This window comes from Drosophila eugracilis, unplaced genomic scaffold (genome assembly GCF_018153835.1).
Source record: "Drosophila eugracilis isolate 14026-0451.02 unplaced genomic scaffold, ASM1815383v1 contig_423, whole genome shotgun sequence".
In the NCBI taxonomy this organism is placed as follows: domain Eukaryota; kingdom Metazoa; phylum Arthropoda; class Insecta; order Diptera; family Drosophilidae; genus Drosophila; species Drosophila eugracilis.
In genome coordinates, this window is record NW_024573287.1 from 244469 (window position 1) to 267262 (window position 22794).

A 22794-nucleotide genomic window follows, 5' to 3' on the forward strand; every position below is an offset into this window, starting at 1 on the left:
TAAACCCCCAGGAAAAGCTGTCATAAGGCAAATCTCATTGTTCCAAAGATAACAGAGACAGATGCACGAAATGCAGAAAAAGAGCTTGCTATCCTTCTCTCACACTCACCTTCCCCTTTCCACCTTTGCATTTCTTTGACAATTTCAGCTAATTTGTGTGAGCGAACAACAACAGCGCAAGTGTTTTCTGTTATTTTTTTTTTTTTTGTTGATGCCTATTCCATTTGCTTCAGCAAGACCAAGAGAGATGGAGATATGTTGGGGCTATGGTGTATCTGTGAGTGTAAGTGTAATGGTGAGTGCGTGAGTTGCAAGACAACGATATCATCTTCAAATGCGAGAATGAGAGGGGCGAGTTAGGTTCAAAGTTGTTGTTGCTTCAGCCAATTAGTTAGTGGCTCTGCGTGCTCCAAAAGTGGGTGGTAAGAAGGGAGTGTAGTGGGTTGGGGAGGGGCAACAGGTGAGAAGGAGACTGCGCATAGACCGGGCACAACAATTGCGGCAGGCAAAACAGCAGTTAACGCGTTTTATTGTCTGTTTGCAAGTGGCCACTGTTGGCCTCTCTTTTACTCCGCCCCCTTTCTTCCTTCTCAAGTTTGTTTGCTCGAAGGTGATGTTAAGTTTTTAGCTTAAACTTAGCTTTTTTTAGTATAAATATTTTAGAACATTTTTGTAGTCATTTTTTTTAAAGATTTTTAAATTTATTTGTTATAGAAAAAAATTAATAATTCTTTAATAGCTTAAGAAATAAAAAAAAAGCTAAGTAAACAGCACCTGCTCTCTCCTCTCTATCACCTAGTTAAGTTTGCTTTTTCGCGTTTTAGTGTGCGTGAGCTGTCTTTCGGTAGTTAGAGGAGAGGGGCACCATCATGGCGTTGATCATTAGCGTAGATGGTGTTATTATTTGCACGTTTTGTGTGAAATGCACTCGCTCTCTCCCCAATCCCATTTTCCTAGCCAACCTCCGTCTCTTTCTGCGAATGCGTTTGCTCGATCAACATGAATAGATTATAGGCTATGGGCCATAAGGCCCGGCCTTAACCATTTGCCGTGCCTTTTGCCAATGGCTTAGAATAAATGAATCTTCGTTAAAGTTTGCAGCTGGCAATTAAAACGGAAAACAAACTTTCTTCCACATTTACTGCGGTTGCTGTGGGTGGAGATCGCAGTAACCTCAAGTAACTGGCATTAAAAGATCTCCTATTCTGAAGGCCTTAATTAAGTTGTGACCCATTTGCGCATGCGTTCTTTTTTTTTAATAATTTAACAGAGATAGATAATAAGTAGTATTAAAAATTGAAAACCTCTCTTTTAATTAATAATATAATAATACTTTTAGGTATTTTACACTCCATTCTTATTAAATAATTCTCAGCATTCTGAATGATATTTTTTTTTACTAGCCTAAGAACATTTTCCCTCCACCCTAATCCTGTGGGAAATGCGCTTCATTTGGCTCATTTCCATATCTCCAAGATCTCCCATATCTCTGACTTCCTCTAATCTAAAATTCCGAGTTCCCCACCTGGTGACCCTCACCTTCCGTTTCTCCGGCAATTGACCCCCGATGTCAGTGGCTCATCAAATCTTCACAGAATAGGATACAAAAAATGAGATCCTGCTCCCACAAATATCTCCGGAGCCCTAAACAAGGTGCACTGAACTCATCAGCAACCAACAAAATGGTATTCATATGCTAAAGATCCCAGTGCTCTACTTCCTTGCAGGCGCATGAGATCAAATTACCAAAAACAAAAAGAAAAATCAAAATCAAAGCAGGAAAAAGAACCTGTTCCTTGGGTTTTCCCCGCACCCCTCACTGTTTTTTTTTTTTCTTTCTGGACGTGCATATGCATAAAGATAGGGGATTCGGGATCCAGATTACATATGCTGGGAAATGAACGCTGACAAGCGGGCATCAGCAGAAAAATCGAACTCTCCTTGGGGTCATGGGAAATTCGGATCCCAAATCGGAAGTGGGAACCGTTGGAAAATCACGGCAGGATATGCAGGGAAAACGAACAAAATCTCCCCCTGTCATGTTTGCTTATAATTTATGTTAATTTTCAATTCCATTTCAATATAACAGGACCCTGGTTTTGATTAATAGAACACACCTTGAAACATTGAGCAACGTGTGAAAATTTAGCTGGGAGGAGGGCTTCTAGAATCTCGAAATATGATGAATGTGTGGATACTTCTAGGGTCCCAAATTTCTGCCCCTCTTGACACATTCGATTCTTTGCCGCTGGCGGCCACTTAAAATATATTTCCTAACAATCGACTCGGCACATGTCCAAATTGATGCCCTGGGGCATTGCTACCAAAAATGGTCTCATTTTGCGTATGTTAAATTCAAATTGTTATGATCCGTAAATGTCAAAAAGACACAGAGCAGCAGACTAAAAAATGCACAGAAAAAAGAGCATTAAAATTCGTTGGCTATTTTCTTACACTGCGGAAAAACTTCTCCTTTTAATTTCTAAACAAAAAAAAGAATCAGAAAAATGATAACTTGTCGGCAAGCTAAACCATGACTTTTGCATAACTTTTTGGGATATTATTAATATAAATTATGATTTTAAGATTTTAGTTGTTTTACTCATTTTTTCTCTATGTATTTATGCCAAAATATATGAAGAAACAATTGCAGTCTATTTTCATATGTATATATAGCTGGCCGAGTCTTTTGCAATTCAAATGCTTTCCTATGATTCATGATCGCTGCTTGTGGTTGTTGTTCCTGTTTCGGTACTACATTTTGTGGTCTTCAAGGTCCATTGCTCTAAGTGCCTACGAAAACCGCAAGATCAAGACTGGTCTTCCACCCAGCAGCCCACTCACCTGGCGTCCACGTCCGCGTCCCATCCTCAATACCTCTAGCCATCCATCGGTTGTAGATCAGCCAGAGGGCCAGAGGTTTCTCTTTGGCGGCTAAACCGTTGAACTTTCTTCGCATCGAAATCGAATGAAATGAAATGAAATGCTCCTTAAGCTTAATTGTCTCAGCTTTTTGTCTTTTCTTCAATTTTTTACTCATTTACCGGCCGGGTTCGAGGTTGCGCTGCTTTTGGCCCACAGGTATTCAAATGCTATAAAAATATTTCTGGTATTTCTGTAGACAGTGGTATGAAAGTGATTTGGAAAGTTTAAATTTAATATTTTCGAAGTACTCATTTTTAGAAGAAGGATTTGTATTATTGTAAATTATCATATGTTAGTTATGAAAAGTGATTTTGATTATCTTTCTATGCTTCGAAGTCATATACATCTCCCCACTGTTCCCTTTCGCAAATAGAGCTCCCATATTTACATTGGCTTTGAGTTTATTTGGATTCAGAACAATAAACAAAATCCGGGGGCAAGAGATTTCGAACAATTCATATATATTTATTTTCCATTTCTCCAAAAAAGCCAAAAAGCCGGGCTCGAAATTGGTTTCGATTGTTTATGCATTTTGTAGCTCACACACAGTTCCCCCCATTCCCCATACCATCTAAAACTGAGAAGATGAAGGAAGGGGGGAGAATTCTAAAAGCCAAAAGCCTTCCACTCCATCAACATGAAAAGTGAGCTCGAGCCAAATTCAAGATATTCCGCTGAGTGGGCCACAGTGGCACATCAGCAACAAAAACAAAACTGATTTCGAAAGATGCAGCAGCAGCTGCCGAGTGTGATGGCTCGATGGGTACACTGAGAGAAAAAGTAAGCTCTCAAGAAATATATAAAGTAACCATGATAATAGTTATAATTCAAAAGCTAATAGCTGGGGCTTAAAAAAAAACTTACAAAAACTTTCCTACACTTAATAATAAAGGATCTAATAGTTCTCTTCTCTTTATATGGCTTATTTTCTTTATCTTTAATCTAATCTTTTTTAAACTATTCCTTGCAGTGCAGAGGATGCCTAGAGCTTCGCTTCAACCTGGCCAAGTGAAGGGGGCCCGGGGATGAGGCAGCACCCCCGCTAGGCCGACAGCTGCTCTGGCTTTTGAAAAAAAAGCTGAGCTGCAGCAGTGGAGATGCGGAGATGGCGGCTTGGGAGGCAGCTTCCATAATTTCCATGCCAGTTGTCATAATCAAAAGCGTTATCTGGTAGCTAACAGCCGCATAAATTTCAAGTGGCCGGGGAAGAGTCTTCGCTGCCACCAAGTGGCCCACCGACTCCAAGTGGATTTGCGGTTGGCTTTGGCCGCATCAACACATTGGTAATTACGAATGTGGATCGCTCTGGTGTTCGGAGTCGGGCACATTGCCTGGCATTGGCTTCTCCGCAATAATGACAATAAAGAAATTATAACAATAACAAACTAATAGTGAAATGTGGTGGTTAGAAGGGGGGGGGGATGACAGTCGAGTAGACGAGCGACTTTCGCCTATCCGATTACCTGGAGCTGCCAAGAGATCGAGTCTGAGTTTCAGGGGGCCTAGCCCTAGGCATCTGCGATGGGGTTTTGGGTTCAAGTTACCTGCAAGGAAGCCCAGACTTACCGGTGGCCCTTTTATCATTACGGTTTTTATCGCCATCTATTTAGCGGGATAGTTTTCCATATTTTCCGTAATGGTTTTCCTATTTATTTTCATAGTAATAGATGATAGATACAGTATAATAATAATAAGAAGGGTTATTTTAGAGACAGTTTATTTATTTTTTTCCTTTATTTTTAAACATCCAAAAAGGACTAAGCCCGATCGTGTTTAAATTTTCACTCTTTTGATTTTAAACAGAAAGTAATTGAAATCTAGGCGAAGGCTCGGCACGCGTGATTTCGATTTTCACTCTTTAAATCTTTTAAGGAAATGGAAATGCCAGCGAAATGTCCATTTTGGTGTTTCTTCGCGACGATATTTCCTTAAAAGATCTTTTGCCATTGGGGCATGGAGAATTGTAAGTGAAAAGTTCAAATGTCAGGCAAACAAAGGAGACAAAAGAGCGGGCGAGAGAAGAAAACGAAATCGGGTAGACAAAAGGTAAAAGTAGGGAAAGAATTGGCAAGCGATTTTTTATGCAAATCATAAATCCAGCCATGATGGAGACACCCAGACACCAGAAACAGAAACAGAAACTCCAGGCAATCGGAATATGAACCACAAATTGATTGGAAAGCAATGACGGGGCATTTGACTGATTGACTTGGCTGAATGACTGACTGATGGACAGATCGGGCCAAAAATTTTGCACACTTTCCCAGCTGAGAGAGAAGTCCAGAAATAATTAACAATTCGTAGAGAGCTAATGCCAACACGGTTTAATTTCATTCCCCACAATAGAAAGCTTCGGGTGGCGGTGCCTATTACTGAAACCACCTTCTGCCTTGTCTTGCCTTGCCATTTGGCCTCTTAACCCAACCCTCTCTTTATAGGCAGAAAAAATGTTTGATGAATTGGTAATTAAAGTTTATAAATAGGTACGAAATATTTATTAATGCTGTTTTTCTGTCAGATATGTATTAGCAAAGTGTGCCAAAATAGGAACAAATATATTACAAAAAGTTAATCATAATTTGGCCAACTTACAAAGTTAATGCTTAGTTGCGTAAACTTTTCAAGGACCTATAATATTTATAAAAATTTAACTGCATCACCTTTTTTTCTTTGAGTGCACCCTTAAGACCTGTTTTCGCGGTTGACCTGGCCCAAAGCCAGCAAGTGGGCTTCAATAGAAATTAGCAAATGTGTCGCATCATTAGCCACAAGTTGTGGAGTTGCGGAGTTTCAGCGTTTCTGCGATTGTGTCTCTGATGAAGACCCTCAAGTGAGTAGTGTATATACCCCGAATCCCCCCACATCTTTCTTCTACCATTTTGATTTTTTTTTGCTTGCGGTTTGAGGCGCCGGATTAGCCGCATTGAGGATGCGGGTCTGATGTTGTCTGCGGTCCATTCGAAAATTTCACCTGAGGTCTGTTGATGTGTGTTATATAACCCCGATTTTTGGGTTGGGTAGGTGTTAGCCTGCTGATGGCTCTGTGATTTATTGCGTTATGACAGTGGGCTAAAAGAGTTTGATTTTTGGGGCTAAGTGTGTTTGCCTTTGCGAATGAAAGTGGGTGAGTGGCGGTTTCAATTAAAGCTGTTTCCTCATTTCCATAAATTCCTTTTTGTTGTTCGACCTTTTTTTTTCCACCCACTGCCAATCTGGAGCTGGAGCCTTTCCAAACTATAAATCTCGCCTCTCTCTCTGTGAGCTATTTGATCAAATATATTTTCACACTTGCCACATATATCAAGGTACGAAATTTGCACTACAAATGATTTCAACACCGAAAGGCCGCCGGAGGAAGTGCCTGTGCCTGGGCAATGCTGAGTTATGGGAAACACCAAGCGCAATGTTCTACAAATTTTAGCTGCCCAAGAATCCTACTAGCCAAGAAAATCCTCAAAAACTTGAGGCATAAATCTCCTGACGCCTTTCTTCTGAACGGCGCGCAGAGGCAGTAAAAACAAAATGCTGCATAATTTCGTGGCAGAGCGCCCGCCTTTCCTCTCAAATGGATTACAATAATAATTTTTCATATGCAGATTTTTGCGGTACTAACCGAACAAGTTGCTGGCCAAAGCCATGAATAATATTTCATCACGGGCAGGAGGTTCGGGCGATCCTGTCTAGCCTACGCCCGCCTCCTTCCTTCCCTCCCCCCCTCAAAAAGGGTATGGTAGTCGAGTGGGCAACGCTTTGTTTGATGCACTTGAAGGCAACTCAGCGACGCCAATGCCAATGCCAATATGTTGCAGCAAATTTGCATCATTGCCCCTCGCGATCCACCCACTTCAAAGTACACTCCGAAAAAGTTTGCTACGATTTTACACGTATTGAATGGTCGTCGTTTTTTGTAATATGTTGGGTCATCTTTTTTAAAAATCATTCAAATTCTCAGTGCATTGTGGGCAAGCGTTATCAACGCAAACGTTGGCAGCTCAAGAATTATTATGCTTTCCGCTAAATATAATAAAAACAAACCACAGACGGCGGAGTCCGCGACTCCGATTGATGGACTTTAAGTCAAAGTCAAGTTGGAGTTCAAGTTCTGGACCGCGACGAAGACGAAGAAGTCGAAGTCGAGGACCTGGAGCCGTCGTTCTTCTTCTGCATAATGCAAGTCGCAAGTCGAGATCAAGGCAGGCCTCATCATCATATTGCCAATAACGCAATGCAATAGATTTATTGAATTATTGCTTTGGCCGTGGCAGGTACATGGACTCCAGACTCCACTCCACTCCACGGCACTCCAGTCCACTTTGCAGCACTCCACTTTGGGGTTTTTGGTATTGGGGCATGGGGTATAGAGTTGAGGGTATGGAAAAATGCTTTTCGAGTGGGTGATAAATTCAAAGAGTCGGTCGCAGAGTCATTATTCGAAGCGGCCATAAAAGAAAGCTTTCCCGAGTGCTTGACGTTTGAGGCAATTGGGCAGGAAAATGCAGGAAATTGAAGGAAACCTCCGGTCTCAGTTCCAATCGCCTTGATAAGTCCAATTAAAGTTGCCAGAAAAAATGGGAGGCCTTTTCGGTTCCAGCAGTTTTGGCTCAATCATAAGCAAATAATCAAGCCATAAATTTGACCGTTCAGTTGGCAGCAGTTTGATTTTCTTTTGACATATTTTTGAAAGTAAAACTTGGAAAATATACAGAAATAATTTGCAATTACCTTCTGCGCCTTGAGAGACTTTTTCGATGATTAACTGCTTTGACCTGGCGTTGTTCTATATTCTGACAGCTGAAATGAATTGAATGTAGGGGAATTTCAAGATTTGATTTTGCCCTCTATATATATTAAAAAAAATAAAATCGATAAACATAAGTTGTTAAAAAGTCCGAAAACTAAAAATATTAACATCTTAAGCCTTTCATTTAAGTAAAAGAAGATCACCTTCAGCAGAGCATGAAAGAGGTGATTTATTATAAATTCTAGAAAGCCAAACAGGTTGTGTTTCTAATTTCGATACAGGTTGGAGACAGGTTGGAGTGGCAAATTACGCCGGACAGTAGCCGTGGCGATCTTCAACTTCAACTTCATTAGAGGGACTCCGATATTGTTTGAATGGCACCGCCAAGAGCGGCATAATTGGACCCCCAGTTCACTTCACTTTCCCACTATGACACGGCAATAATAATTGTGGTCCAGACATTTCCAATTTACGACTTTTACGGTAGCATTTCGTTTGCCAGGCCACAAAAAAGCGATCCAAAATCCAAAAATTTGGAGCATGTGTGAGTCACTTTTGTGGCCTGCTCTCGATCCGCAATTAGCCGCAGCTTTGTTATCACTCATTTGCATTATAAACCCACTCGAAATGTGCTAATTTTGGTTATTTTTATGGTTTTCAATGGTGACCTGGCCGAAATGGCGACATTAGTTTGTGTAATGCATTTTAGATGGGTCACTTTGGATATTTCATAAACAGGCATTATTATTATCAAAAAGGACTATTTCCAGCTCTGACTCAGCTAAATCTAACAATAAAAAACCGTTGGCAATTTTTATTTACCAATTTAAATTAATTTGTGCAATAAAATCGCTGGCATTCGTCGGCGGAGTGAGTGAAACTGTTTGGGCAACAAATTGACAGGTACAAATGCATTTGCGACCCGGGTTCGTGGCCCGTTTTATGATATTTTAATAAGATCGGACGTACGGCCATTTGTTGGCAATTGGCAGTTTAGTTAGTTTTGGGTCGCTCTCAAATGTGCAGGCATATAGTTAGTTACACGACTCTGGTTATAGACTATATATAATAATAGTCGCCGGCGCAACAATCGAGTGAGATATTTAGATTAACAGGTTGTTTTCATTACGATTCGTGCTTTTTAACAAGCAAAACGTGCACTTTCTCCGCACGCAGAGCCAATAATTTCCGAATCGCTTGCTCCACTCCACTTTTTTGTTCACAGACACAGCGACTCCAAACGTCGTATCGGAACACCAGACTCCTACTCCTGGGCCATTCGAGCCGATCCAATCCGATCCGAGATGCTGGAACAATAGGCCATAGTAACCGGGTACTGCACTGAAAAATATTCCTAAAGGTTGTTTAGTTTTCTTTTTCAATATTATTCAAAGAGGTTATAAGAAGTTAATATTTTTTCATTAAAAATATTTTCATATTTTCATAAAATATTTTTAAATATCAGAACTACTAGGAATGGGTGTATTATGGAAGTGATTGATAGAAATTAATGATTGTAATCATTTTATTCTCAGTGCAACTTTGGATCTCAGCGGTCGCCAAACATCGGCATTAACATTAACATTGACTTTACACGACTTGCCGGCGATCTGGCATTGGTAGCTTCATATTTTTATTGTTGTTTGCGCATCGCGCATAAAGAATGTTTGCATTTTGGGATCGTGTCTGCGTCCTTAAGGTTCCCCTCTGGTTACTCCTCTGCATCATCTTTGGCTCAGTTTTAGTTTTTTATTTTTCAGTGGTTCTTCTTCTGACAAAACGCATTTTTAAAGGAATATTATGTTAGTGGGGTATGTGGAATAGAAGGTAAGACATGATATTAAGAGATCGGAAAAACTGATTATTGTATCCCTAAATGAAAAAAAGTTAAGGAAACTTTTTGATAAGGCAGCAGAGTAATCAAATAGTTTACTTCTAGACTTATTATGAGGTTATTTTCCTCAAGAGTATATAATCTTCTCCTTATCGAAATGGCATCTCCTCCTTACCAGTTGGTTATGCAAATAATGGTCCCTTGTCTGGGTCACGTTTATATGGGCTGAACGTTGTAAAGTGTCAATTTCGTAGATGCGCAATTCCCCGGGAGATATATCAAAGCTAGAACGTGCAGCTTATGTCATAATCTCGGACAAAAAGAAGGTAACCCAAAGAAGGCATCTCGATGCGGTTGGCTTGGTGTTAATGTGCCATGCAGCTTGGATTTTCCCACATTTTCGAAGCTAGTTGGTCCCGGCCATTGGCCATATTTATGGGCATTTGTTTAGCAATGGCTACCGGTTGTTCGATGTTGTTACTGCGGCACTTGTTGCCCAGCCCCGGCTAGAACAATGGGATAGTTTGCATGTTCAATTTCCACCATTTCCACAGGACCTGCATAATGAGGAGCTTGGTGTTTGGAGAGAAATGCGAATCTTTCCCAGCGTCAAATCACGACGCAAACCGCCAACGAGTGAACAAGAGCCGCCAATGAGGTAGCTAAATGAGCGCGGCTGGAAAGTTAACAAATTGCTGCTTTATTACCAACATCTCACTTAAACAAAGGCAGCCGTTGGGAGCTACCAACTGATAGATGTGGCCAAGACCAAAGCCAAAGGCATAGCGGAGTACCAAACGAAAGTCAACCCATTAGGATAACTATCGCGTGAGAGAGCACCAGGCGGGTGTGGGTTGCAGGGCCGAGATCCTGACTCGCCGATGCGCAGCTAAGTGGGCTAAAGTAATGGGGCAACCGTACCAAAAGCGGGGGCCACAACGCCGCCCGATCTCCGCCAGAGTTGGAGCGATTGCTAGCGCGCATGCGCAATAAACAAACACGCCATGTTACCGTTGTCTGCCGCGCAGCACAGTGGAAAATAAATAATAAATAAATCCATAAAGTTGAAAAATATGAAAATATAAAAGGGAATACCCAACTATTTGTTTGGTTTATAAACTTATAAACTTTCTTATATTGATGATAATATTCCATAATGTTGTAATATTTTTAATAATAATTTTATTCCCAATTACACGCTCTTCTCTTATCCATCCCATGGTAAACTCTTTCCTGGCGTTGGAAGCTTTATTGTTTTTGGCTCTGCTGGCTTTCAGTTGGTGTCAGCTGGTGGGAGTTGCGCTTGCCAGAAATGAAATAATAATTATTATTAACTATTAGCGTTGCTTGCTAGTAGCTATAGCCAAAAAAAAAACAACTAAAGGGAAAAGCTGAGAGGGGTAAAAAAAACAAAGATGAAACCGAGAAGGAGAAGCGCCTTTGCCTTCGCGTTTGGGCCAATTGCCACCAGTTTGCCAGTTTGGAGCCGCTTTTGATTGTTTATGACCTTAAGTTGTCGTGCCGCAGTGAAAAGGTCATCATTAGCCATGGCATGGCAGCCAGGCTCTGGGTTAGTTAGTCTCCAGGTCCTCAAGTTCCTCCGATCCCTTCCTTGGACTCCATATACTTAGAGGAGGCGGCGTCTAATTTGTGGCCGCCGCTCAACTTCTGTTCGCGTTTTGCCACGGATGGCGGCGGCATTTTCCTTTACTTCTAGCCAAAGATCTCTTTCGCGACTGGCTTTGATTTTTATGATGTTTTAATTTGTTGCACGTTGCAGTAAATTTGCTATATGGCTGTTTAATTTTATTGCAGGACGGGAACAGGTTCAAATTGAGCTTTGATTGGAATAGGTTTCTCAGCTGGGGTTAATATGCCAAAAGACCTCTTAAAATCTATGATTTATATAATATGGGAATGAATGGCCAAACAACTTTGGTCTTTGGGAATGGAAAGTGGATCTTAAACTGGTCAAGTTTTGTGGTTTTCAATTAAGCTTAAGATTATCTAAAGGGAAATGTTTAAGAGTTGTTTATTAAGGGTCAGCTTCCTAAAAAATTCCATATCCAATAAAAACTTCCCTTAGCTCAGAATGAGTTCCATTTTCAATGACACAAACTCATTTTAATGGACTTGTCACTGGTCAATGCCGCCATTAATTATATTTAAGCTGATTTCAGTTCTCAGAGCAGCAAACGAAAATAATAAATAATGAAAAAAATTTATATAAAAATGACAAAAAACGGAGTACTCATGTCGTTGACAAATACCCGGGGCACGTCACTCAATTTTAACCTGTTGCATGTGCCGGGGCTCTCGGAACACACCTATAAACAAATGATCCAATTGTCTTCTGCATGACTTAATAATTTCAATTCTTCTGAAACAAATTTTTCAAACGAATCGATCGACGGGGCCCGAAAGGAGAAAAAACAAAATTAAGCGTGACGAAATCTTTTTGATGTGGGAAATGTCGCTTTGAGTCAAACCGACAAGTGTGTCCAGCAGCCGAGAGATATAGAATAACAATATCCATATGTGAGGGGGAACTTGAGACGCACAAGTTGGCCATGTTGCTGGGATTAGCCTGAAAGCATTTTCTCAATTTTTTGATTTTAATCCTTATATGGTTTTATTTTGGGGTTGCCTTTTCGTCTATCGTTTGAAGTTTTGTTGTTAAAAAATTTTATTTTTTTAAATGTTGTTTTGGATTTCTGTTAATTGGCGGCGACATGTGTTTGTAGATGGGATGGATAGGGTCATAACTTGGCCGTAATTCTGTTGCTTTTGCTGCTGTGGTCACTGAAGTGTTCATTTGTGTATGAGGAAGTATCTAGTCCGGGGGATTTATTCGAGGCGGCCCAACATCAAATGGGTTTTGGATCGGGGATATTGAATAATTTTGGGTCCGTTAGGTGATCCGCTTTTTGAGGTCGACACAGCTCTGATGATGTGTTTCGGGTATTTCGTCAATCCCAAATAATCACACAAGTGATGGGAAAGTTTAGTTATTTCTTTGAAGGGATTATAATTGATGAATAATTGTGGTGCTAAAGGGAAAGCTACCAAGTCCTATTGATTCTTGAAGTAGAAAGACTTCATCTTACACTTCTATTACTATTCCTGATGCAACAACGTTAGTTGCTTTATTTCCTAGCTCTCTAAGGTCACAGAATACCTAAAAGCCCAAATAAGTTGTGTAACAGCAATTTGACAATAGGATTTTACCATTTATGAATGTTGATTTTTTAGGCTCCATTAGAAGCATTAAATCATTTAAGCCAGCCTGCGGCAGGTTTCCATTCCAAAGTGCCCCCTTTTCTCCCCTCTATAAGCTTGAGACAATCCCCAGTCGAGTTCTCCATTTGCCGGGTGGTTTGTTATGACTAATAAAATGTTAACATGCAAAACATTCGCGCTAAAAAGAAACCAAAAACGTAAAAAATGTCAAAAGCCAGCGAGTTTTGCTTGCTGTTTTTTCCCTCAATTTTTTTTGTGTTATTTGCTCGTACTTTTGATTACGGGCCCACACGTAACTGTTCCTGTCCGGAGAGCCAGTTCTTCTTGTGTGAAAGATCAATGGTCAACTGGCCAGTGTTGTGATTGCGTCTGTCGACCGCCTCACCAGCCTGAACAACCTCACCTGGCCCAAGCTGCCCTCCCTCTTTCCATCACCTGCTGCATGATTCATTGGCCATGAGTTACGAGGCTGTGCCAATTCTTTGGCACTTTGCCTTTGATTTCTGGCTTTCGGGGCGCGTGCCTGTTATCAGTGGCCAGAGTTCCAGAGTTATTCCGCACAACGGTTACTGACAGCTCCCGGGAAAAGCAGAATCGGAGAAATCCCAATGGATTCGATTTGCAGTTAAAATGTTTCATCAATTTTAAAAACTTACACGTTAATTTTGAGGAATCTTTAAACTAAAAATAAAGAATTTACAGAAGAATTGCACTTTCTATTTACTTTAAATAACTTTTAAGGTAATTATCTTTTTATGGTTTTGAAATATTAAATATTATTTTGTATGTAACTATATTTTGAATTTTAACTCTGTTTTCATAGACTTACTTAACACTTAAGGCATTTTTTTTCAAGTGCAGCTACCGAAAAGGAGGAGAAGTGAAATCCCAATGGATTTTACTTTGTATGTTTTCTCGGGGATATTGCCCAACAGAAGGCATTTCGGGGCAGCTCGGGTTACTGCCCATTTCCAGGCCCAGTCGCTTTCACCTCATTCTCTCGGCTTTTTGGTCTATTCAAAGGGCCGCCAAAAGCTTCGGGTTTTCCCTATCAATTAAACTCATTACTTCGCCCCGCTGCACCATGCTGTAGCAGCCGACTCAATTAAAACTCATTAAACCATTTACCATATTCATAAAATAACAATAAGGCGAAAAAAGCGCCACGCCGCCCAGTTGCATGATGGCTATTAGAAATGCAGCCCAAAAAAAGAGAAAAAATACAGTACCTAAGCCCCTAATGCATTTGTCATGAACCTGCCTGGGTCAGAAGACCCTCTTTGGCAGCTTCAAACACAAATCGACCGACGATCCAAGATATTCGACCTGCTCTCCATTGTGCACATGATGAAGGGACCCGCGACGGCAAAGATTTCCGACCGGGGAGATTCCAGAGACCTCAACCCCGTTGGCGGCCATGGCTCCAAGTACACGCTAATGGTCAACAACTACCAAAGCAATCGGGGGGCTAATATGAAGTCAATGCTTTCGAAGAGGAGAATATCTAGTTTTTGGTTAAATTTTATTTGAATTTTTGTTTTCTATTTCGTAAACAAATTTTAAATCGCAAGTTGCAAACAAAAGTAAAGAAGCCTTAAAGAAGTCATCTAAATTTGTATATTTTTATTAAATTTAAATGAATGAGAAATCAAAATCAAATCTTAGACGGTAAAAAATTAAAGTTTTACTTAATAATGTTCTCCGTAATGGGTAATCAACAAATAAGTATGCAATGATTTTTAACAACTAACTTTCCTAACTATTATAACTCTGTTCCATACAGTTTAAATCCATAAAGTTTGAATTTTATTGATCTTAAAGTTGGTAACAAACCCAAATAACCCCTAGTACAACATACCCTTCAAATACCCTAGAAAACTGCAACAAGTATGCTAACTGCAACAAACTCGCCGGCGCACGCTGCCAACATTATAAAGAAATTGTAATAACAATAATGGCTCAATAATTTATTGATAAACCCCGAGAGTTGAAGTCGCCGTTTGGAAATTGTAGGCAGGTCACCTTAATTCTATCCATGTATACAGATACTTATAGTCAGATATCGGTATATATATGTTCGTGGTGTGTGTGTGGTTGTGCTTGTGGACAACGGTACTTGATTTGATTTTTTTGGTAACTTCATTTCATGCGGAGAGCGCAGAGAAGAGAGCGCGTAGTGGTAAGACAAAAAAAAAATCGTTTAGCCAAGAATCGTGACTCCCACATTTTAACCCTTAACCCCGGCCACGAGCGAATGAAGTTAACTTTTTTTTTTGGGGGCCCCGCAGTTCAAGCAACCGCCACAAGCCAAAAGCCAGAGCGAGAGGGGAGATAAACCCCAGTTCGGTTGATTTTTCTGGTGGCTTTCTTTGCCTCCTCATGGAAATATATACGAAAACAAAACAGTGGGTTTGGATTTGTATATCAACAACAATAATAAAATTTATTACCTTTACCCTTTTTGTTTTTGTTTTTGCAAATTCTCGGGCTCAAAATGACAATAAATCATATACATTTTTCGGTTTTTGGGTTTTTTGTTTTACGGAAAGAGAGCTTTCTTATATAAGGCGTTCGTTCGGGGCCACTTGCAACTTTGTGGCACGAGTCGGTGCATTGTGTGGCTTCAAGGATGCCTTTTAAAAGCCTCGAAAATGTCGGTAGCTTTATCTGATTGGGTTTCTACAAAGTATATAAATGTTTCTTTTTCTCATAAATGTAAGAATGCAAGAGTGAGCTGTTTTAATGTTTTTAAAGCAGAGAATTTATACATATAAATATATGTTATTATAGAAGAAGACGAGCACAACAACATTGTCAACCATTGCAGTTAGTTTTTATGAAATTATTTGCTGGAATCATTATAAAATGGCCTACATTCTCTGTTAATTTCTTTTGGAATTTCACTTATTCTGTACTTGACCCTTTTTGCTCCTTCTTTTCCCAAAGCTACAACCCCAGACCATTTTTTTAAACATTTCCGGATACAACCCCTGGCGTAATGTCGGACACTTCAAAAGTATCCCTTGCAGCACTTGTTGGAGCACTTCTGGCTGCCCCTCCACCGAAGGTGTAAATGAAAGTCAGATTTACGCAATTTGCCTCTAGACCTTGTAGTGGGGTTTTGCTTTTGTGGTAAGAGGACTCCAAGGGGAATCCCCGCGGGCCGGGGCAACGACGACCATCGTCGTGGGGTCTCTCTCATTTTTATGGGTAGCAGCGACATGCAAATTGTGTAGGTAACATTTTTGAGCGTGTTCTAATTTACAAGCGAGTGGAACCGAAAGGAACCAAATTCGAAGCCAATCACGTCAGCGTTTGCCAAAGAGAAGGAAGCCGGCCAAAGAGTTGGCTAAAATAAGGTGGCGGGCCAAAGGGGGAACCGATCGAGGGGGGTGCGCACAGGTTACGTGCTTGTAAATTCAAATTTGGCTGCGTTGTTGGCCAGCCAGTTGTTTTCGTGGTTCATTGAGCCGTGTTCCGTGCATAAATTAATGAAATATGAAAAGGAGCTGGCTCGCTTCGGTTTCCTCTGGACCGCACACAATGTCCAACATGGTTTATTAATTCAATTTGTGCCTAAATTAACGTGTAAGTGGTTAATATTGAGTTACTGCACTTACTACGACAACGTCAACTGAGAAAACTGAAGGGAATATGGGCAAAGAAAGGAAAGAAATTATCAGTTTTTGAGGTGTAGAAGTTTAAAATACCCTTCAGGGGAATTACTACGTAAACTTCATTACATTTTAAGTATATTTTTTTAGCAAAAATTTAATATTGCACTATTATAAAAACTAAGTTAATATATAATTATATACAATTTAAATACCCTCCAAAAGTGCATAAACATTCAAAATATTTGTGTACCAAAATCAAGAGCAAAAGCAACAGGAGAGTTTCCTTTCTGGACAGTTGCGTGCGCCACTGCCATCGTCTTTAGCATTTTGGCTTGGGATTTTAGCCACGATCTGGGTTTGGTTTTGGCTCCCGACATGCGTTTTTGATATGAGCATTTAGATTATTGCCTTGGTGTGGCAATAAAATGCGCGGAAAACGATAGGCAGACACGGATTTCTGATGCCTAATGTGGAGCACTTGAGTTACGATTGCGTTTTTGATACAAACCGTTTTGCATCTGGCTTTCGAATATAGTCTGGCCGTGTGGAATCGTATCGAAATCAATCAAATCGAATATTGACAGGTCGCTGCCGCTTAAGCCGTTGGTATTTTTTACCTTATCGCCGGGCCCATGTGTCGCCTCATATCTTTATGCCCATCTGGCGGCAATTTTCGTGCCTGAGTTAAGCACTCGCTTAACGCCCCCATAAGCCTTGACTAATTGGCAAGGAAATCGCTTTTCCGATAAATATTATAAAAGCCTTCGAATGTTTGACTATTTATTTTTTTCTCGTGTTTGGTTTTTTGGCCACGCAATCGCTGAAATTGTGACAAATTCAAAAACATTTTCCAATATTATTTATCGCGTGGTGTACGCATGTTGAATGCGCAATTCACGCAGCCAACTTGCTGTTTACTTAGTTCGGGGGATTTGTTAAAAATCGAACGCGAAAATCGACAACAAGCATTTTGTCTAGCCTGCCATGTTCGATTTGGCCTCAACTTACATATTTTTTGGGCCAAGCTTTATTTGTGGGGAACCGAGCTGGAAAGTGGGAGTTGCGGTTTCGGTCAATGGCAACCAGAAAAGGCGTATGCAAATTAAATCGATCAAATATGATTAACTAATGTTTAATTTCAAATGGAATGGGTTTCACTAAGGTAATTTGTTTTTTAAATTTAAATGGGAATATTTATTATGATATATAAGTATATTTAGGTTAACTTTAAATTAGTTTATTCGCAATTAACAGCTTTATCTCCACGATTTATTGTCCTCCTAAAACCATCTCATATCTTGCAAAGTGCTTGATAATTCATTATTTTGGCATATCCAATATTTTGGCAATCCCAGCCATTAGCCGCTATCACTACGGGACAGTCATGACTGGGCCATTAGACCATTAGCCACTTCTTTGGGCAACAACCCTGACATCTGCCAAGCCCCTGCGAAGTCAGTCTAGTTTAGCATTTGATTCATGGGGGGCCACCACCCGCGCCATTCCAATCAGCAAATCATTAACAACTAATTAAATTATATAAAAGAGCCATTAATTAAGCCTTAAACTCAAGGCGGCCGAGAATAGATTTGCCAGCGTTTCCCTTTCACTTTACAAGGAAACAGAATCCGATCAACAAGCAGCGAACAAATAATGACAAGAACTTTGCGCTAAACTTTTGCACTTTGACACCCAACTGTGAACCCGGCCCACTCCCAATCTCAATAAACCTTTTTTTTTCGTTCTCTTTAAGGCACGCTTTGTGCGGCGGCAGTTGTAAATATTTAATAACTACATTAATAACAGCAATGACAACGGCGGCAGCAGTAATAACAACAATAATAACACGCGCTGCAATTTGCCAGAGCTGCAATAAAAAAACTACCGTTTTTGGCCACGTTTGCTCAGCTCAAAGTCGGTCTTAAAACTCCGACTCTGACTCGACCACATGGAATGAATGAATGTCATTAATTTGACAACAGAAACCGTTAAATCAGCAATTCAATCACCTGGTCACAGGCGGACTTCCACACAGAGAAAAAACTTAGGAAGTGGTCATCAAGCTTGACTTTTTAAAAAGGTTTTTTTCAGTAGGATGAGTGTGACCTTTCACATCTCTTTTGGTGTGGTGTGACCTTGATTACAGATAGTTTTCTATTTTTAGTACTATTTATTAGATTTAGCATTAAGATTTAACTAACTTTTTTATATTATTTTAAATTATTACATTTTCAAATTAAACAAATCCTTTCCTTGCACCACCAAGGTGTGCGACACCAGTTCTTCTCCCGGGAATCTCTATCTGTTTCTCAAACTCCTTTTATTTCGAGACGGCGTGAGTCTTAAATTACCAACCTTGCCACAATTTCAATGCGCATTCGCATTCGAATTTGTTTGCGGTAATTGGCCTCAGAGTTTGCCATTTCAGTGGCTCAAAAGGGGGTTCGGTGGGTGGCATGCTGAGGGTCGGGGGTCCAGCTGTTGGTGGTGGCTACTGAAACCGCCGCACCCACCAAAGATACCAAACAAATCCAATAGCCAAAGCGGACCTGTGTACAGTGACTTGGGGGTGGCATTAAATGTTACAATAATTACCTCTAGCCTTACATTTAATTGTTTAGCAAAAAAAATTAGTGTTCACATTTGGGTAATGACGTTCTAATGCTCAGAGATCTTATGAAATAGTTCAACATTTTTATTGTTTCATTTAATGACAGCAAAGTTCTTGAACCTTTGAAAAGAATTTTTCGAAACCTACCAAAGGTGCGCTATTAAATTAGTTCACGAACTTGTAATAGCAATACGAATAAAACATTTTTTATTACAATATCGAGCAGCATAGGTGAAGTTTGACCTTTGTAATTTTCTATAATGTGTGTTTTATTTTCATTAAGTTTTGACATGATCAACTTTCCAAAAATCTTTCTCTAGGTGAATGGTATATTTCGATTGAGCATTTAACCACTGTGCGAGGGAGTTCGCCTTTTGCCTTTCAACTTCTGTGTCTGCTGCTACAGGTGTCTTTGGTCTCCAGTCTCCGATCTCCGGTCTCCGGGTTGGCGTTCTCCTCGATTCTCCCCCCGTGTCAATGACAGTTCAATGTGCCTGGGTGATGGTTGTTTCTGGCTTCGTTGTTGCCGGTCTGGCAACAGTTGTCGCACATGCAAATCGTGACTGTTGTCCATCACAGTTCAGTTCTCCGTACTCCAGAGTTCCACAGCCTCGGAGTTGCCAAACTTGCCAGTCAGTCAGTTTGTCAGTCAGTCAGTCGTCGGCTCTGTAATTTTTTGTCTCTGCTCAGTTGATTTTTTGGTAGTTGCACATGCGGCCCGAGTGATTTGTTTAAGACGTTTTGATTGATTATTGGTGCGCATGCGCCAAAGCGACGACAAAACTGCCGAAATCTCTGCGCGGAAAATTTTTAAAATATTTTTATAATGACGACTTCAGAAACTGAGTAAGTTGAAATTTAAGCCGATTTTTCAACCTTTTTTCCATTATTTTTAAGTTTAATCCGTACATCATGTTACATTTTTTAATGGGATATTTATTAAGGTATCATTAATGAGTAATACCTATCAAAAATTGATCCGTTTTTCTTTATGTGTTGCCACATCTTTGTTATGGCCCAGTCATGCGCCAAAAAGGCGCAGATCTTATTAATTATTCTGACCCAGAAATCGTACGAATCTGAGTCTCGGAAATCTGAGAACAGAAACCGAAACCAGAAACGCGAACAACGCCAGCGGTATGAGTTTTATTTTTGAGCTCGGCGCGCGTTTGTTGTCAGTTTCGGTTTGAAATATTTACCACCTGTGATGAATAACGTTACATTTGCGTTGATTGTTTTTTATCGGTGATTTATCGAGAAGTTCGAGTACCACCAGCAGCAGCACCTCCATCGATGGCCATGCCCACATAATGCTGATTACTCAGGTGTCTGGGGTGCGTGTGTCGGGCTTGTTTTCGGATTTTTTGGCTCTCTGATTTTCGGATCAACTCCTCATCGAGAGGCCCGTGTACCGTTAATTAATTTGCAAGTCTCTGCCTCGTCGCCGTCTTTGTTGTTGACTCTGTTTTGGCTTCGTTATGTGTATGTTTTAGCCGGAATTTGTAGTGCAAAGTGCACGCCGGGTGGCATTCGTCAGCGGATTGGTATTGTGGAAATGGGTTTATGCGGGACACAGATTGCGCGAAAAAGATATCAACAAGACATTTACATCTCTACTTTAATTTAATAATTCATTAACTCTCATAAAACTACAAACTGCAGCGTAAAACATGATTTAGTGACTGAATTAAAAGGGTTATTTTTTGGGCTTTTTTGCTAATCGAAACTGGGATGTATTGGGAGTTACCCTGTTGGAAATATTCGGGGCTATCATGGTGGCCCTGGAGGTGGGCGGTGCCCTTGGAATGTTCGAAAGGGCTGGCGAGGGTTTATCATCAGTTTTTGGCTTTGGTTTAGACTTAGTCTTTATCGTTAGCAATTTCTGCTTTTGGGTCTTTCGCCTAACAGCCGGATTTGAGCGATTGGAAATATTTTTGACTCCTTGGTCTAAATTGCTCTTCACCAAGGATTTCGCGGCATCTGCAATTGCTCTCGATGGTGATGGCAAATTGGTCGACGTTACTCCATGCGCACTGATCGATCGGCTGAGGGCCTCTGCCTCCTGATTGACCTCCTGTTGACCATCCTGCATCAAGGTAGTAATCCTTTCCCGAGCCAAATGCTCTTCGGCCAGCCGGTTTCGCTGGGCGGACCGAATAAGCTCAAACTCCTGCCAAAAGTTGAAGCTAATTTCCGCTGAATTTCTGTTAATTTCACTTCGCAGCTCCTGGGCCAAACTCCTGTCCCGTGGGACCTGATCTGGGTTTATTATACGCGACATTGAGATGGAGTTACGTTGTATCTGGGAAATAATAAATGTGGCTGGAATTTGGATTGAAGTGCTCTACTTGAAGGAAATATCCTGGTTGACATGAAAGCAATGTTTATAGGTCACACTTGTGCCCTTCAAAGGCGATATAAGAGAATGGGTATTTAGAAAATATTACATTCTAATATTACAATAGCACAAAGAAGTTTCTTAATAGCGCTTTTGGACCCCAACCATTATCCGGGCTTCGCGGCAACACACTCACTTGTCTGCAGGTTGAAATGCCGTTTTGGACAAACAAACAAAACACGGCACTCGAACATGACGTTCGGTGTCGGGAGGCGATTTTGATCGATGTGCGTTTTCTAATTGCTGCCAACTTTCTTCTTAATTGTGGCAAGAAAAATGAGGCCCGTATCGAAATGGCATGAAAAGCACAATGAAAACGTCTCGTAGTGGGGGAGAAATTGTCTGCATGTAAAGAATATTTGTGGCTTTTTGGATTCTCCCGCAGCTCCCCCGGCTTCCTCGATCAATCATGTGTACGATAGAAGCCCCCAAAAAAAACTTAACCCAATTGTTAAGCCAAACAATAAGGCGATACGATCGCCTTGGTCAACTCCATTTAGCTCACAATGAAAACAAAATTGCAGGCTTTCGGGGTATCGTATATTTTGTGGTCTTTCTTAAGTTTTGGGCGTAGGATATCGGTGATCTTCTGGGTCCCCTGCTGTGCACTTGTCGAAGCCAAGAGTTCAATGCGCGGCTACCAGCTCACAATTTATCCTTTATGGCTTTTGTTTCTGCAGAAGTGAAAACAAAAGATTGTCATCGGCGGCAAAGGGAGGCTGGGCTATGGCCATTGGTACTTTGCATATTTCCAGGCCGTGCTCTTATCGCACTCTAATTGGGTGAAAGTGCCCTCCTCGGCTTAGAAAGTGTGACAGTCGGTGCTTTGGCATCTCCCATCGTCGTCGTCATCATCAGCAGGCCAAGATGAAGTTAAAGCTGGAGTCGTCGCTCAGAGCCTGTCAAATCAATATCTATGGCTATAGCTTATACCTGTGGCTTCGGCTATATAACATACATCACCCGCATATATAGGCATCGCCAGCAATCAGGCGGACAACAAAAGCCGGGGCCGGCTCAGAAATATTCCCAGGCCAGGAAAACTAGAACTCAAAATCATACATCACAAGCAATTACCGGCTAAAATGCGCCAGAGTAAGCCCCCTACGACCGATAGTTGCAGCAACTTGCCAGCAAGCCTGCGACTAACCTTGGTCGCTAGTTAAAGCCCGCAAAAAAAATCGAATAGTGGGCAGCTATTATTACTGTTGTGGATACCCTAATAATTGAAAGACCACATGGGCTATGAGGTAAAGGTTGTTAGCCAGCATATCAAATTTTATTCTATTTAATCTTCATATTTTTAAATTGCTTAAAATTTTTTGTACTCTTAGTTTGCTTGGTTGTTAATTCAAGTCTAAAAAATTTCCTGCAATGTTCATAATAGATCAATATATTATTAAGCCAATACTTTCAAAGAAAGATGAA

At 40.7% G+C, this 22794-nt stretch overlaps 1 protein-coding gene across 1 annotated transcript; it reads right to left on the reverse strand.

The window, feature by feature from the left end:
- Positions 1 to 20580: 20580 nt before the first annotated feature.
- Positions 20581 to 21312, reverse strand: LOC108105150. The gene has a single exon (XM_017211585.2). The coding sequence runs from the start codon at positions 21247 to 21249 to the stop codon at positions 20665 to 20667; it is 585 nt and encodes a 194-aa protein (XP_017067074.2). The 5' UTR covers positions 21250 to 21312; the 3' UTR covers positions 20581 to 20664.
- Between the last annotated feature and the right edge of the window lie 1482 nt (positions 21313 to 22794).